General features: G+C 33.9%; 1 protein-coding gene across 1 annotated transcript; it reads right to left on the bottom strand.

The window, feature by feature from the left end:
- Positions 1–4,355: 4,355 nt before the first annotated feature.
- LOC114759390 (protein NRT1/ PTR FAMILY 6.3-like) lies at positions 4,356–9,666 on the bottom strand. Its single transcript, XM_028948560.1, has 5 exons — positions 9,548–9,666; positions 9,258–9,435; positions 9,118–9,157; positions 7,563–8,131; positions 4,356–5,556 (listed from the first exon to the last, which is right to left on the bottom strand). Exons 1-5 carry the CDS (start codon positions 9,660–9,662, stop codon positions 4,674–4,676), a joined length of 1,785 nt encoding a protein of 594 aa, XP_028804393.1. The 5' UTR covers positions 9,663–9,666; the 3' UTR covers positions 4,356–4,673.
- Between the last annotated feature and the right edge of the window lie 9,218 nt (positions 9,667–18,884).

Below are 18,884 nucleotides of genomic sequence, written 5' to 3'. Positions count from 1 at the left end.
TCAAAACACTCCATGCAGATAAAGAGATAAATATACATAACTATAATAAGACAGAGACTAATATTTAAATGTTCCAGTGTAAAGTTAACGTGAGAAAATAGGAATGTTTTATTGCACAATTCACAAAAGGATGCAAATGAAAATCATACCTCTACTGCAGATTTGTTTTGATGATTGTCAGTGGCTTCTTCTTCGAAGAAGACTTTGGGCGAGACCTTTTTGTTGGCCAAAGTTGGTGCAAGCCAACAACCCCTTGAATTCGACTGTCTTCACCTTTTCCAGTCATCAATACAGAAGTATGCTCCACTAAATCTCCATAATCAACAATTTCCCTAGAGATTCCAAGGTCAACTCGATTGCGAAACCCATTTTTATCGCTTTTTCTAGGTTCCATTAGTCTACTGTTACCGGCATCTTGAGTTGATTCTTATTGTTTTTCTTTTTCTTCATTCTGTATATTAAAAGGAAATACTATATTTTCAATAACATATTTGGGCTTTTGTACTTGTCATCAAAGAATCAGCAGAAGACGTATCAATTGAATTCTCATCCATTCTAAAGTCACCTGAAATTTCTCCCTCTTCAATGCCTTCTTCCTTATCGCGATGATTGGAAAATGTTGCACCATCTGCACAATTTATTTTTTCTGGCTGCTCGTCTTCATGCTGCATTACATGTTTAGTATCCAAAACATCAATGTCCATGAACAACATCTCTTCACTATATTTGCAAATTCAATGTTTCACCATTTATACCCTGATTAACAGATAAGTGCATTGCTTCAGGGACCTTTCTACGCGATGGGTCTATGTCCGAGTGGCCCAAATCCCTCTTCTTACTCTTCCTTACATGTGTCTCAGTGGGTTTGGAGCCATCATTACCATTATGTTCTTCCTTCTCAAGTTCATCCTCTTCAATACCAGGCAGGTTTTGTTGGCTTTTAAGCTTTCTTTTTAAAATCAGTGCTTCACTATCCATACCCTGATCTACAGAAATGTTCATTGCATCAGGAACCCTTTGAACATGTTGTTCTTCCTTCTCAAACTCACCATCTTTGGTAGTAGGAAGAGAAACAATTGGAGCACAAACTGGTTTTGATGAGTTCATTTCCTTTTGTTGTTTCTCATGCATTATATGTGAATTTGATGCTTCTTTATTCATATCATGATCTATAGAAAGTTATTGCTTCAGGAACCCTTGGTCCCTCTCGTTCTTCCTTCTTAAACTCACCCTCTTCAGTAGTAGGAAGAGAAACAACTGCAGCAGACAGGTTTCACCAATTGCACTTCCTTTTGTTGTCTATTGTGCTTTACACTTGAAATCAATGCTTCACTATTCATATCCTGATCTACAGAAGCACACATTGCTTCAGAAGCCTTTTGACCATGTTCTTCTTCCTTCCAAAACTCACCATCTTTGGTAGTAGGAAGAGAAACCATTGCAGCAAAAACTGGTTTTGCTGAGTCTATTTCCATTTTTTGTTTCTCGTGCTTTACACTTGAATTTGATTCTTCGTTATTCGTACTTTGATCTACAGAAAATTGCATAACCTCACATATCTTTTGACCATGTTGTTCTTCCTTCTCAAACTTACCCCCTTCATTAGGAAGAAGAGAAAAAAAGAGAAAGGTTTGAGCAATCCATTTCATTTTGTAGCCTCTCGGGCTCAAATTCAACGGTTCAGTATATTCCATACCATCATCTAGAGGAATGTGTGATGCTACATGAACCTTTTGACCATGTTCTTCCTTCTCAAACTCACTTTCTTCAATAATAGGAAGACAAACTATTGTATCACAAAATGGTTTCACCAACTCCGTTTCTTTTTGTTGCCTCTCATGCCTTATACTTGAAGTGCTAATTTCGGTATGGAGGCTTCCTTTTTTGCAGATGTAGAAATGTTGGCAAAAAAACATCCATAAAAGCTTTTGGAGATATTTTGATTAAATTCTCCTTTTATATATAACTCGCTTTCAGTTCCGGATGTGTTCATATCGGACCCTCTGAATTCAGCATACTCTACTTGGTAATCCATCACGTCAACTACATTGCTTCCATTCTGGTTTTCAACTAATCCCAGGTTCAAAGGAATCCAGTCGGTGTCAACAAGGTTTTCAGTTCCTTTCACTATCTGATTTAACTCTTCTATTTTCTTCTGTTCCTTATTTAAACCATTAGTCCCCATGGACAAGGCCTCAACACTTTCTGTTTCACAAAATCATCATTTCCTGCCTTCCAATAGAGCTTACATCCTCCTCTACTTCCATTATAAACTCCCTACCAGCAGAGCTCTCATGAACCTGTTTTTCCTTATGGGATACAGGATGCTTGAGATTCATAAGATCAATACCAGAAAATTGAAAGTTCTGAGACTCCTTTTCCCAGCTTTCTTGCTGCAACCTATCGATGCCATTGTCTTAAACCAGGAAGAGAGAGAGAGAATTGCATGAGAAATGCACAGTTAAATTGAAAGGAACAGCAAACCCATAAGTAAAGCTTAAAACTCAGCTTCTAAAAAAAAAAAAAAACAAAAGCAAGGCCCGTTGATTTTCACTACCATGATTTTTTTAGCTCTTGAGAAGCAGCATGAGTTCCATTGGTGCCAGGTACACTGCACTCATTGCTGGAGTGGGATAGGATACGAACCAGGGTATGATAAGTCCCACTCTTCAAATGTGATCAACGGTAATGAGGAAAACCCGTTAAAATTTCAGAGCATTTTGAAGTTTCCAATTGAGCTTCCCCCGTGGCAAGCAGCAGTTCAAAATCACGAAACTTTCATCATAAAATCCGTCTCCCTTTTACATCACCAAAAACGGAAGAAGTCTTAACTTTTAGGCGCCGACCTCCACTGACCACGACAGTCCATGAAGGAGGAGAAGCTCTGAGCTGACGGGCTCCGTTCTGCTATGCGACGTAGCTCGTAGTCGAAGGAGAATAAGATCCAAGAAGACGGTGAAGCACGAAGTCATGGGGCGCTGCAAATGGATCGACAAATAACAGACGGTGAATGTTGGCCGGAACAAGGACTCGACCACGAAAGATCGCATTTGCGCGAACGAGAAGAAACATAGAAACGCTGCGTTGTAGTCTTGCAGCGTCAGGCCTCCGGCTGCTCACGGGACAGGATGGGATCGGGACTAGCACGTCACGGAAAACTGGTCGGGACGCATTTTGCATCCCATCTCCTCTCGCCTCAGTCACCACTTGAACAAAATAGGCAAGGAGAATCTCCAAAACAAAATGAACATGCATGATCAATGTACCAGTGTACAACCTCCATAGCTTCTGCTCTATTCATGATGGAAAAATAAACAATTAGGTAAACGATATAACAAACATCCAAAACTCCTAAAAAGAATTGGTAAATCTGATCAAACTCCTTCCCGGCCAAGGCATCATCCCCTGCATGCTTACTACCCACTTTCTCTATCAAAGTTATTACTTATCTTAGCACAGCAAAACTTATTTCTGAAAATCCAAACTCCAGAATTTAATCAGGCCAACTCGTTTAGGCTCGTGCTTAAAAATGTGCATATTTTACAAAGCCTGGCTCTTATATAGGCGCGTCCGGGTTAGCCTGGCTCGTCTAGGTGCTTAAAAATGTGCAAGTTTTTGGCCCCTTATTTTTCTTTTTAATATCCTGATTTGTTTGAAAACAAAATAATAAACCTTATAAAGTTCAAACTTTCAATAATTAATATTAGTAAAACAAAATGCTATTGTTATCCAGATTTTTAAAACTAAACCAAATCAAGTCATTGTCCTAAACATTATACAAAGTACAAGCTAAACACTAAATGAGAGCAATATTATCAATATGATTTTTATCACTATGTTTAATATCAACAACATTTGATTTTGTTTTACTATGTGTAAGCTCTTTTTTAGTGATAAAAATATCAAGGTTTTCTTTTTTAAATAAAATATACTTTCAAGTTTTGTGGTTTAGTTATTATTTTATTTTAATTTGAGATACATTAAAGTTGAAATCATAAGTTTTTAATTCAAATTATAGAATCACAAGTTACATAAGTATAAAAATACCCTCTTATCAAACATATATATAGTTTAAAATATTGACACATATAATATAAATCAAATCATTATTATTACTATTTAAAATAATGCGATGTTCTCACATTATTATAGACCCATTATTGGGTAATTATATAATACAACCTTGCATTATTTCAGATTGTAAGACCGACAACATGTCATACTATTGCTAAAAAGTCATCAACAGAGAATATCACACCTAGTAATACAAAATGATGTCGTTTTACCAACATAAACCTGATACAAGTTCGCATCACGCTCATGCACAGAATCCAAATCCTACAACCTTAGATGCTGATTAAAGCATACTAAACCCCACACACACTTATTATAGTACTGAGGATAGAATTCAGACTATTCTATATTAGAGTAATGGGTTTTCTTCCTTTTTTAGTCCTAAACTGTTTAACAGAAGAAACTAGGACCTTGTCACTTCGTTTGAATATACAAGGAAAAATAGGAAAATAAAGAATACTGCGAGGAAAAACTCTCAGAAATAATAAATTTTCTTGCTATATTTTTGAGAGTTCTTCTTTGTAGTATTCTCTCCTCTCTATTTTCCCCTCATTTTTTTGGTCCATCCAAACCAAGCCTTAGAGATAAGCCAAAACTTGTTATGCATGAAAAGCAACATCTTGCTCGTCTTCCTCCAATAATTCTATGCCTTCCTCGGCGAGTCTCTTTTCCTTGTACACATACCCTTTTGCACAAAACAAGTATACTGCAAAATTCAAAACGCACAAAATAGCCAGAAGCCAGTAGAAGTTATAGAGCCTTCCTTTGTTCAGATTATCTGCTAGCCATGGCCTCGTGTGACTTGTCACCTTGTGAACTAGCGTCACCAACACTGAGCTGAAGAAAAACCCTAATGACAGTGTGCTTAAGAAAAGCCCTGTGCTCATTGTCTTCATCCCTTTGGGACATTCTCTTAGGAAGAAATCCAACTGTCCTAAGTACGTAAATGCCTCCCCAGCTCCGACCAGCAAGAACTGTGGAGCCAACCTGAACACACTCATCGGAATCGCCGCATGTGGAAGATTTGTAAACCCATTTGATTGTGCAGAACGGAGCCGTTTGGTCTCGGTGACTGCTGCTGCAATCATGGCCAGGATTGAAAGGAATAATCCAACGGCTATGCGTTGTAATGGGGTCATTCCATGAGGGTTGTTGAGAAATTTTCTGGTGATGGGTACGATGATTCTGTCGTAAATGAGAACTACAAGGAGAATGCTTCCGACCAGGAAGACGGTGAGTGATGCAGCCGGGATCTCGAAGGATTTTCCCATGTGGCGGTCCATGGTGGTTGCTTGGGACACCGAGAATGTGGTCATCTGGGCGTGGACTGTCCAAAACATGATGGTGGTGGCCCATATGGGTAACATTCTTATTAACTGTTTCACTTCTTCAACATCAGTAAGGGTTGATAGGTACCATCTTCTCTCTTTCGTTGTTTCTTCAGGCATTTCTGGGTTCTTTATTGCTGCCCTGTCCAAGAAGCTGCAATTTGATGCGAAAAGATTATACTCCCAATTCCCCAACATAGAAATATAAAAAAAATAAATGGGGCATGAAAATATAAAAAATTCCAGTCATGACAAGAAAAGATAATTTCTCTCATTTTCCAATCCTATAAAAAATAATACTCCTCTTAAAAAATATTTAACTAATTTGATTAGAATAAAAAAGTTAATTATAATAGATATGATATGCTTTTCTTAAAACATCCTTTTTGCGATAGCCCCTGACTTCAATTATCGTCTTAAAAGAACCCACCAGGCCACCAATGACCAAAGAAGTACTATCAGAGATAGACAAAGAGGGGTCCTTCTGGTTTTGTCCTTATTAATTATTATGGCTATAATTATAATCCAAAGGAAACAAGCTAATCAAGTCATTGGATGAGTTTATAATTCCCACAACAAGCCAAACGACTTGATGGCCATTTTGCCCTCTGATTTACATAACTATGAACTTATTTTCGAACATAAGAGGCCCACCCTTTATTCATTTCTAGCAAACATTATATTTCAATATTGTTTTCTTCTTGATACCCATTCCAACAACTACCCAAGCAAATACTACATCCGGTCCTATATATAAGCTTTACTTTTGGAGAGAGATTTGGTCCAAAATATAAACTTTATTTTTCAGGTTGTTTGAGTATTTATTACTTTTTTCTTCTATTTTGCCTTTAATTATATTTAATACTCCCCCTCTCTCATTAATATTACTCCCATATGTTGTTTTTCATCATCTTTTCATTTATTGCCTCCCTCATTTACTCTCTTACTCTTCTAATCCTATTTATAATCCTATTTAGAGGGTACTGAAAGAAATTTTTTATATGGATGTACAATTTTACTTTTTATTTATTATTGTATTGATTTTGTTTATATAAAGTATAATGTATATTAAACAGGAATAAAATTAGAGAGTTGTTCAATTTTAAATGAGAGTTAATGAAGTTTGAGCTTATATATAGGACATGAGGGAGTAATTACTACTCCTCCGCTCTTTAAAGTTTGAACATGTTAATCAAATTTTTTTCCAACTTAACCTATTAATATTCTCCCAGGCAATAATCAAATAGAAGGAGGAGGAAAGGAATTAAGAAAAATGATTAGGGTGTTTTAAGAAAAAAAACATATCATATTAACTAATTTAACTAACATCATTAAGATATTCAAATTAGTTAATTAGGTCTTATAAAGATCGGACAAATATTAGTCAATCAACAACTTATGCTTTCAAAAATTCAACCCCCGTACTTGTTCACTGATGATAGATTTTTTATATGCTTGCACAACACTATATGTATATAACTTAACGTTAGCTTTGAATAAATAGAAGATTAACGTGAAGGGCAACACCATACGCTCCAAAATCAAGAGAAGAAGAAATTATTGAATTGAGAGAGAGAAAGAGAGGGGACCAATATTGTCATCATTGATGATGACCAGAGATGAAGACAATAAGGTTTTAATTATTGTTTTCCCCCTGCATCTAACGATTCTTTTTTACTAGGGAAGCTAAAAGAAAAATATACACACTACCTCCAATGCTATAATATAAGAACTACTTGGAGAATTTGATTTTGTTCTAAATGTATGTATATAAAATTTAATTATAATTATTTCTAAAACATCTCTATTCATTATCAGATTTCCCATCAAAGAGTAATTTCAATTTTCAAGGCATATGATTAAAAAAAAAGTTGCTGGCAAAAAAATAATTAAAAAAAAGTTAGTTTAGAAAAGTTAATACATTTATTATAAATAACTATTTTTCTTAATTTTTTTAAAATTAGTTATCAAGTTTTTATATTAAGGAAGGGAGTATATATATCTGTATGTATATATATTAGAAATTAGACGATGAAAAGATGCTGTATGCTCTAGTAATTAGCAAGAAAAAATTATTTGAACGGTAATAACTAAACGAAGGAAAAAAAATCACGGCCAAAAAGGAACAACGAAAGAAACTAAGAGGGCAAGATATGTTACCGGAACTGCTCTGTATGAGGCAACATAGGCTTTTTCTTCTTTCCATCTGCAATATCATCTACGTTAAACAGCAGCGACGAATCCGATGGCAAACCCAAGTGTCTCTTTCTCCAGGCGGCGACGAACACCACCGCGATCTGTGTCAACGGGCTGCCGGCCAGTTTCTTGAACCGGTACCTTCTTGTACCCGACAAGAACACAATAAGAGCGATCACAATGGCAAACGCACAAATCCCATATCCCCATTCTCTTCCCACGTTATCCTGAATGTACACAAGAACTGTCACCGCAGCTAGGGATCCTATGTTTATGGAGAAGATGAACCAGTTGAAGAACCTTATCATCTGTTTCTTCTCCGACTTGTCGGATTCATCGAACTGATCCGACCCGAACCCGGAGACGCTGGACTTCAGACCGCCGGTTCCAAGGGCGGTAATGTAGAGAGCTAAATAGAGAACCGTCAGTTGCATGTCGTTGGCTGGGACACATGGTTTGGTGTCTGTCTTAGGGTTGCATTTTGGAGGATGAAGACTTGGGATTACTGTTGATATCGCCAAGATTGCAACACCCTGAAATATTATTCATTTGGATCCAACAATAAACCGGATCATACATTCACCTTAATTAATGATAAGTATTGATCTTTTGTTTAAAAAGTTAATCCTAGCTTAGTTAGCACCACAAACAGGAAGACAAAGGTTAAACTCTGAGAATTCAGTATCTCTATAAATTACATTATTCTCTGTAGGGCTATTATTATCCATTCAAAAGGAAAAGGTATGAAAATATGCTTGTGTTTGAGAGCTACTATTTTTTTTTCAAATACTATTGTTCCCTATCAACAAGCATTGTGATAATAATAAATATAATTAATATTACTTATTCACACTAGTATAAATAGTATTGTGTAAAGCACATCAAACTGAAAATATAGCATAATATACCATAATAAATATAATTAATATTAGTTATTCACACTAGGATATTAATTTATACATATCAATTAATTTAGCCCAGGGGTAAATTAAATTTATCTCCATGACTACCGGATGAAGATGAAAATTATATACTATTATCTCCGGTCTTAATATTAGAGTTAGTTTGACTTTCAATTTGATTCTAAATATAAAACTCTAATATACTTTGTTTCTTATATTTATCTTTTTTTTTAAAGTAGTATTTATTACAAATGTTAAAGGTTCCATCAAATTATAGTTGTAACTAATACACATGATTAGCAATGGTATTTCAAGTTACAAATAACTAACTTAATTAACTTTTTTTAACTTATTCAAATTACTCAACTAAATTTTATATTTTGAATAAGAGGTAGTATCTGAGACGGTGATGATTTTAACCAAGTTCGTATATGGCAACTACGTGTCACAACAACGACGTTAATTACCAAGTCAATTACCGTCTTTATGCTAATTCTATACGATGTCCAACTATTTTTCCAATGAAATATTCGAATCTTTAAGGAGAAAAGTCCAAAGTTCCAATTAAACAAACACTGAAAAACAGTTAAAAAGATTATGCAGAGCAAAAGTCTTACAGTGGCTTGAACGGTTGCGAAAATGGCAATAGTGAGGTATCTGTCGTCGAAGAAGAGAGGATTGAATTAAATAATCATTAATCATCATATGGAAACAAAAGAAAAACATGAAGTTGAATCTGGGAATATTCTGAACAAACCTGCCGAGAAAAGTGTCGGCCACAAAACCTCCGAGCAGACACAACATGAAGGAGGTTCCCAAGAAGTTGGTGACTATGTTAGCAGATGAAGCATTTCCCAAATGCATCGTTCCTGTCAGATAAGTCACCAAGTTCACGACAATCCCCAACGTCGTCATTCTCTCCATAGCTTCTCCACCTAATAATATTCAGATCACCACAACGGGAAAAAAAAAAACCAGACAACCTTGTTCAGTAACTTCTTGATTAAAACAACCAGAGGTAGCTATTAGTAAAACTTAAGGAAGTACCTAGAATCATGGCGGCTGCAGTCCATCCACCAGATTTGGATCTGAGAGCAGGACGACCCTTAAAATCCCAGGCATCTGGGACTGTTTCAGACATTGTTTCAGGAAGAGAGCTCATTAGTTGGGAAGTGCACGAGAAGACGAAAGTAATTATAAGATTAAGGTTGTGTGGCACTGAGGACTTTGGGGCCCTATATATATACAAGGTAAGGGAAATATATAATTTTAAATTTGTCCTTTATTATTTCAGTCCAACCAGCCATACTGTTAATTCACGTCAATATATATATAATTAGAAATCTAACTTATTATATAATTACCGTTGTCCTTGGAATTCATCCTTTTAGGACTTTGTGTGTTGAGCGGTCTATTCTTGTTATTATATGTATAAATAAATAATAAATAATATGGACATGAGCAATTATCACTGGGTTGTGACAGATTGATGTAACAAAGTTAAACCGTGGTCAGTGCATATTAGCTGATTTAGAATGAATTAGCTGATAATCACATGGACACTACAAAAAAACAGACTTTAGGCGACGACTTTCGGCGGCGACAAAAAAAGTCGCCGCTGAAAGTCCACTTTCGGCGGCGACACCAAAAAGTCGCCGCTGAAAGTGGACCTTCAGTGGCGACTTTTTTTTGTCACCGCCGAAAGTGGACTTTCAGTGGCGACTTTTTTTGTCGCCGCTGAAAGTGAACCTTGAGCGGTGACTTTTTTTCGCCGCTGAAAGTTCGCTATTGAAACCAAGACTTTCAGCGGCGACCTTTTTTGTCGCCGCTGAAAGTTCGCCATTGAAACCAAGACTTTTAGCGGCGACAAAAGTGTCGCCGCCGAAAGTGGACCTTTAGCGGCGACTTTTTTTGTCGCCGCCGAAAGTATAATATAATAATATATATTTTATTTTACAATATTAACAAACAAATTCAATCTGGCTCAGCGGCAAGAAGGTTGGACACGAAAGGAGGCGGTCACGAGTTCGATCCTGGAAGAAGACACATTTAAGGTGGAAATATTTAGACGATGACGTGGCGATGAGGAGTGATGTGGCAATGACGTGGAGGTGGCTAGTGATGATGTGGCAGTCGACGGTGATGACGTGGAGGTCGACGGTGCTGACGTGGCGGCCGGAGACGATGACATGGCACCGGCGGTGATGACGTGGCATTGGTAAAGGCAATTCTTCTTAGGCATTACTTTCAGCGGCGACAAAAAAGTCGCCGCAGAAAACACTTTCGGCGGCGACATTTGTCGCCACCGAAAGTGTTTTCTGCGGCGACATTTGTCGCTGCCGAAAGTGTTTTCTGCGGCGACTTTTTTGTCGCCGTTGAAAGTGTTTTCGGCGGCGACATTTGTCGCCGCCGAATCTTCTAAAAGTCGCCGCTGAAAGTATTTTTTAGCGGCGACCTTTTTAGTCGCCACTAAAAGTTTTCAGCCACGGCTGCTATGGCAACGACTTTTCAGCGGCGACTTGTCGCCATAAAAAACTTTCGGCGGCGACTTTTGTCGCCGCTGAAAGTCAATTTTTTTGTAGTGGGAGTTTAAGCACAGCAAAATTTTATTTTGGTCTTTCATAGTTTTTTTTCAATTTATTTAGTTACACATAAAGTTATGATCAAAATTTGTCCCAATATATTTGGCTGTTTCTTGATTTAGCCCCTTCGCTAAAAACATTGGTATCTATAATATTCTTTGATCAAATTGAGAAATACACCTAACTTAAAATTACCATTGCCAATGCTTTTATTTTTCGAAATAATAAATTAAGAAATATTGACCAAAGGAATTAATCCATTTGTAACTTTTATTAAAGCCTGAAATAAGAAATACTATTTGCGAGGGAATACATCAATAAAATAAAAAAAAATTATATGCAGAAATATCTCTAAAAAAATTAATCCATTTCTAACTTTTACGTTTTCTTGATAATTGCATTTATATGTAAATTTTAGATAAAAAATGAATTTAAAGACATAAATTTGATATATAAATTAATTACTTCATGGGTCTTAAAAATTATGATAACATTCATCAATCAAAAGTGTTTACAAAAGTTTAGATATTACAATAATGTTTTAGGAAATGTAGTAGTAAGCTTTTCCAAAACCTTATAACAAGTTATCTTTATGGTAATTTCTAATTTCAATTAGATAAATAACAATTGGCCGTGTTATGAAATTTCGGCAAATGATTCATAGCTATCCGTAACTTATAAATATTATGATTTAGTAGGGTTTTCATATTTCATATTAAGATATGAATAATTACAATTTCTAATTAATATTTATAAACATAATTTCCTCGATTTTTTTTTTTGTATTTTCCGATACATTTGGAAGCAGCCATGCATGCATTCGCTCAAAGATTTAAAAAAGGAGAAAAGAAGAAAAACATATAGGAAGGATCAATTATCTATCCAAAAGCATTATCAATGGAATTGATAGAGAGCCCTTCACGACATGGAAGTAACATAGAGATGCTCATAATAACTGCCCAATTGCATCGATCACCATTTATTAATATTATCATTTTTTTTTTTCATTCGTTAATGACTATACCACTTCTTGTTGTACTTATGCACTGGTTTAATTTTCAGTTTTGTTGTGCCTTTGCATTATTTCCCATCAACGCAGACGAGTTTCTTCATTGGTAATTCAGTTTCTTGTCAGTCCCTATTCATTTCTCTTCTTTTTCCTTTTCATGTGAATTAAGACAATGAAAGTTTCTTTGTCGGGGATATTACATGCATATATGCTTCTTTATATACCACTTCCGGTTCTTAATATAAGAGCTAGTTAACTAATTTAATGAGTAGACTAAAGAAATTAGTCAAGTTAGTTATTTGTAATAAATTTATTTGTAATAGATATGTATTATCTTTCTTAAAATACCCTTACTAATCATGTGTATTAATTACAACTACTATTTGATGGAACCTTTAATATATGCATTACTATGAAGACTACTTTTGGAAAAAAATATATAAATATGAGAGACAAAATGAATTAGGATCTTATATTTAAGACTAAATTAAAAGTTAAACTAACTCTTATATTACAAATAAGAGGTAGTACTTTTATAGTGAGTTCATATACTCAATAGCAGTGCCGTGTACCAAAAAAATGTTGGATTTGTACAGTAGAGTATTGTTTGTTTGAGTTTTTGTATATTTTATATTAATATTGGCGTTGATGATTACGTAATTATTTTTTAAATTTGTTGGTTTTATTTTTTCTTTAATTAATTTGCTGTGTTTTTGTTTTTATCACATGCGTCTTATGCTTTGGACTCTCTTTTCTTTTCTTAGATCATTGCATACTTAAAAGGCGATCGATGGGACGCCCCATTCAAATATTGACACGTGTATTCTGCAAATCTCAATGAGGACATGTGAAGATTAAATTTAAAGCCATTGAATTAATTCCCACCACAATTTTGATTAATTTCCTTTGGATGAGAATCTTTTGAACTTTGACTAATTCAATATATTAGTATTAATCGATTGTTAATAGATATAGAATAGAAACTAAAATTGGTCGAATAAAACCTCTTAAAAAAACAATGTTAGAGTTCTGATTTTGATCAGGCTATTTATTTTTTAACCTACACACAGGGAGAGAGAAATACCGATCTTAAATCCAACAGTAAATATAAATTTTAAAGTGATTATGGAGGGAGTAATAATTTTGAATCTATAAATGGCTTTCCACGTGGATGGCAAAAAGAAAAAATGGCTTTCCAAGTGGTCATTAATTGGCCTTTCGTGATATTGGAAGAGCCTTTCTTTGGATGACTTCACACGTACGTGTGGTGGTGGCTAAATAATTACACATAAATTAATATATCAATTATTTAATTTAGAAGTTACCCCTCTCTACTCCTCATTTTTCAATGAGAAAACCATAAAAAAGCAAATTAGATATTAAAAAAAACACATAATGGAAGAGAGAGAAGCTCGTCCACGTGTCAAATTATACTAATTTTGTAGGCAAAATCAAGTTGTCTTTATCTTCTTTATCCGTTGCAAGTAGTGGCCCAGAGAATTTGAGGTCAAAAGGACTAATTAATCATGAATGATGCAATTTTTGGTGTTTTTTTTTTTAATTTATGCACTAGTATTTTACTTTACGTACGTGTATAGATTGCATATATATAGAATTAATGTGAAAGTTAATTCATAATATATATTGCAGTTTAATTTCTGAACGATGACTTGTATCATGGACGGCAAAAACCGACTCAGCAGTTATGATGATCAGATTGTGACTTTCAAATTGTCACTTAGTGGTTAGATGATGCAGATAATTAATACTTCAGTGTTTTTATTAAGGCATAATCATGATTAATATACAAATTATCTCTCCCTCGCTTTTATCATTACGAGTTAATAATAAGCTTTCAATTCGAGTTACTACCTTTAGTGCTTAATATAAGAATTAGTTGACTAATTTGAGTAGATTAAGAAAACTAGTTAAATTAGTTATTTGTAATAAATAGGTGTTGTCTTTCTTAGAATATTCTTGCTAATCAAGTATATTGACTAGAACTATTATTATTATAAGGACTACCTTAAAAAAATAAATAAATATGAGAGATAAAGTAGATTGAGATCTTATATTTAGGACCAAAATAAAAATTAAATGATCTCTTATATTAAAGAGCGGAGGTAGTATATAGAAAAGTAATTTACTATGACTCTTGATCATCATCACTTGATGGATTTAATTCAGTTTAAAAGAAAGGAATTTCTCATGCAGATATTATTATTGAAAGAGTAGCCTGATGATCGAGAATGAAAATAATGAAGTAATTGAATAATTATTTAAAACCAGAAATACACATCAAAGTCAACAGGGAATCAAGATGGACATGAATATACTAGAATATTGCAACATGAAATAATTTATTAAAATATTCTTAGCTTTATTTTATACATTTTGTTGGCGGCAAAACATTATATACACTTGTGAGCTATTGGTTTCCTTAATTTATCACAGTTTATTTTAATTGCAATAGGGACTATATATGTAAATTGAAATAAGTTTGCATACTAGAATTAAAAAAAAATTAAGGTGTAAATTTGTCTCAAAAATTTTTATTCAAAAATGCTGGATATCTGAAAGTTTTTTTTTAGTTCAATTTCACCCCAAAAATTTCTGAATCATAGCAATTTCACCTCAACTCATAGCAATTTCACCTCAACTGTTATCGTTTGACTATTAATTGACCAAATATGTTGAGTTGGCAAGTCCATATCTCATCCACGTCATTTTTTTGAGGTTAAGATGCAAATTTGCTTTGATGCTTTTCACTCAAAAGCGTTGAGCATCCAATTTTATTTTACTTTGATATCATTCCAAAAGTTTTCCAATTGTAGCAATATTGCTTCAGTTGTTATCTAAGTTAAGTTTGATCATTAATTAATTAAATATACTAAGTTGACATATTCACATGTCATCTACTTTATTTTTTTCCAAGTAAGATTTATAAATAAGGGAATTAATAAAAAGGCATTCTGCCTGAAGGATTAGAGAAAATTGAAGAGGCGGAAGCATCTTATGCCCTCGAGTATGATGGAGGAAGATTGCTGGCAACCTTGTTCTTGGCAATCTCTCTGTCTGTGTCCCGCTTCTCCGTTACTCTTTGGCAAACATAGGCTCCTCTTCCATATGCTGCTCCTTCTTCATTGTTCACTCTAGTCTCTACTAGCTTGGCATATGTGGTCAACTAAAGTTAAATTTAACCTAGATAATGGGCATAGTGACAATGCTAAAATTTAAAAACTTTAAAGGCAATATTGAAATTAAACAAAGTTTTTAGATACCCAACGCTCCGAGTGAAATTTCCAAGGTAAATTTACACCTTAACAAAATTGACGTGGATGACATGTGATTTTGAAACTTCCAGTGTGGCATTGAACCCAAAAAAACTTCTAAATATTTGACACTTATAAGTAAAAACTTTTTGGGTTAATATAAACTTGGGTCCCTTAAATTTGAGTCAATTTTGATATTAGTCCCTGAAATTTCAAACGCATGATATTGGTCCTTGGAATTTTGGCTGTTACAAAACCTTGGTCCCTAATACTTTTATAACGATAACTCCGTCTGATATAGCACTAACACCGTTAACCTGATGAGATAGACAGATAAGCTGGCACTGTGGCGTGATGACCTAGACTTAAAGAAAGAAAAGAAAAGCTACAGTTGAAACAAAACTCGCACACGAAGAGCAATGGAAACAGAGACAGCAAATACGTTATTGATCTCTCCCATTAATTCACCCGAGACAGTAACTTTGCAATAATACACTTCTTTTCACTCAAAAAAAAGAAAATTCCACGGTCCAAGGCAATATTCTATGTGTGGATGAGAGAATGGTACCCAGGACTTGGCTTCACAGCAACTACAGGCTTGCTTATGATGCATTCATCTCCAGAGCATGTCATATGCTATGGTTATTAGATCTTGGAATAAGATAAGTAAATTGATTTTCTTTTTCCAGTTAGTAGCTTATATACCATGTTATGAAAAGAAAAAGTCTTGTTGACAGGTGCTATCTCCACTTATAATGTGTGCTGTATTGATGATGCCTTGCCAGCTGCTATTATATGCAACTAAAATTCATAGCATCCAACTGTGATACTGTTGTGACATTATGAAAATTGATGACATCCAAGTGAAATAATACCAAGTTACAACTCAAATTATATCTATGTTTGTCTCTGTTTTTGAGACAAAAAACAGAGCTAATAAAATAATGTGGTGACATAGCCCCCGCCTTCATCGACCATTTAATCATTTGTGCTTTTATTGGGTAGTCAATTGGAGTTCAGCTTCCAGTAAAGTGGAAAACTCAATTAAAAGAAATATTAATTACACAGTGCAAGATATAGAGAAAGAGAGAGAATGGGAAGCACAAGCAGCAACATGGAAATAGATCAAAGAGAGATTAACAGCTGAGATGGACTCCAAGGACTCATCCTCAAAATCCGGCGACATTTACTGGACTTCCTACAGTCCGTCAAGCTATGTCAAGTTGGGTTATGGCTACTCATGCAACGCAGCCACTGTCTTTAAGCTCGCCTTCAACTGTTATTTTTTCTCTCTCTTTAACTTTATATATGACCATGTATCAAGCCACATGTGTCCCAGCTGATGTGTCCATCTCATTAAGTTAACGGTGCTAATGCCATCTCAGCCAAAGTCAACGGTGCGAACGTACCAGAGACTAAAGTTTTGTAAAGATCAAAATTTTAGGGATTAATATCATATGTTTGAAATTCCAGATACCAATAGCAAAATTAGAATTTGAAGGACTAAAATTTATATTAACCCAAACTTTTTGACAAATTTACCACTTAACCCGTTATAAAATAACGATGAATGTTGATAAACTAAAGTTATGAACATGGTTGAAACATTAAAGATTACACTTTGTTACATCCTGCCTTCTATATATCTCCTATCGAAAAACGTAAAGGTGGTTTTCTAATCACCAACCTAAAGCTTTTGGCCCAAAAAAATCCCCAAATTAAAGCAGCCAGATTCTATACAAGCTTTAGTTATTTGGACTATTGGCCTTGGTTGCAATCTCACGGAAAGAATGGCCCAAATTTAAAAATATGTTTTTTAAAATGTTACATCTTTAATTTAATGGCATGAAGAAGGAAGAGATACATATATTTTCTAGCTTATCATCTTTGCATAGTTCGTATGGAAAGGTAAAATGGGGTGGCATATAGCAATTTCATTTGGTTAGCTGAAATTTTGCATGGAGATTTCTAGCGCACTGAGCGTGATTCTAGCTTGACCGTGTAATCCGTTGGAGTTTTCAAATTACTCCGGACTTGAGATAAATGCACCACACTCCCATTCATATAGTATCACTATACATATATATATATATATATATATATAAACTGACTTTCAGCAGTGATTTTCAGTTGCGCTTTTTTGAAGTCGTTGCTAAAACTTGACTCTTAGAGATAATAATTTAAGTCGTCGCTAAAAGTGTAACTTTCTACGGCGACAATTGAAATCACAACTTTCAGTGACGATTCTAGAAAGTCATCGTAGAAAGTCACACTTTCAACAGTAACTAAAAGTTTGAGTTTCAGCTATAACTATTAAAGTCGTCGCTCAAAGAAAGTGACTTTCAACAGTAACTTGAATTATTGTCGCATAAAGTCATACTTTCAGCAGCAATTTAAAAAAAATCGCCACTAAAAGGATAAGTTTTAGGGGTGGCTCTAAAAATCACCGTTAAAAGTGTGACTTTTTACAACTATTTTTTTTTCTTACCGACAAATATAATTTTTTTATTTAAATGTAATATTTAACATCTCAAAACATTAAATGTATGACAAAAAAATAAAATAAGGTAATGATATTCCAATTTCATAGGATTTATTTTTAAATCAAACCTTAATTGTATTGTACATTCACAATTATATACTATATATATTCCTTTTGTCTTTAATATAGGACTTAATTGAGAAATTGATATTATTCTTATACGTAAGACTTATTTCATATGTTTATTTTTTTCAAATTAACCCTATTGATATTCCCTCAACAATAATAAAATGGGGGAGGGAGGGAGAGAGTGAATTGAAAAAAATGCTTAGGGTCTTTTAGAAAAAATATATTATATTAACTAATTTAACAAACATCTTTAATCTACTCAAATTAGTTAATTAAGTCTTACATTAAAAACTGAAAGAGTACATATATAAATGCTTTTTATTGTTTGTGTCTACTTAAAAACAATTGTTCTACTAGTTTGATAGATAAAGTTTAATATGTTTTATGTATCAATTGACAAAATAAATTTCAGTAGTTTACAAATGATCAAAAGAAAGTGACTTTTAGCGGCGACAAATTATTTTTCACCAACAAATATAATTTTTTTAATATAATATTTGACATCTCAAAACATTAAATATATCATTTTTTGATGAAAAAAATAAAACAAGGTAATGATATTCCATTTTCATAATGTAAATTTATAATTAAAAATTTAAAATAATAAAAACTGCTAACATAATGTAAGTTTTTTCAATAAATCTTTACAAAAATTAGATAATTAGCTAAAATAAAAATAAATTATTGTATCCATTTTTTCAAAAATAATATTCCAAGGATTGAAATGATACATGTATATATTAATACATATATACTCCTCCGGTCCTAATTATAAGACCCAATTGACTTATTTGAGGAGATTAAGGAAGTAAGTTAAGTTGGTTATTTATAATAAATAAGTGTTGTCATTCCTAAAATATCCTTGCTAATTAAGTATATTGGTTAAAACTATCATTATTAGAAGGATTAT

This window comes from Neltuma alba, unplaced genomic scaffold, assembly GCF_004799145.2.
Source record: "Neltuma alba isolate B1F8T4 unplaced genomic scaffold, ASM479914v2 tig00010837_pilon, whole genome shotgun sequence".
Taxonomy (NCBI): Eukaryota; Viridiplantae; Streptophyta; class Magnoliopsida; order Fabales; family Fabaceae; genus Neltuma; species Neltuma alba.
This window is presented reverse-complemented; position numbering and strand designations above follow the sequence as displayed.

What these genes read in the sequence shown, in the direction of transcription:
- LOC114759390 (XM_028948560.1), bottom strand. Translation starts at nt 9,662, where the DNA reads ATGAGCTCTCTTCCTGAAACAATGTCTGAAACAGTCCCAGATGCCTGG. An exon ending in GCCGACACTTTTCTCGGCAG is followed by an intron (nt 9,158 to 9,257) that starts GTTTGTTCAGAA and finishes CTTCGACGACAG; the next exon opens with ATACCTCACTATTGCCATTT. An exon ending in TCGCAACCGTTCAAGCCACT is followed by an intron (nt 8,132 to 9,117) that starts GTAAGACTTTTG and finishes ATAATATTTCAG; the next exon opens with GGTGTTGCAATCTTGGCGAT.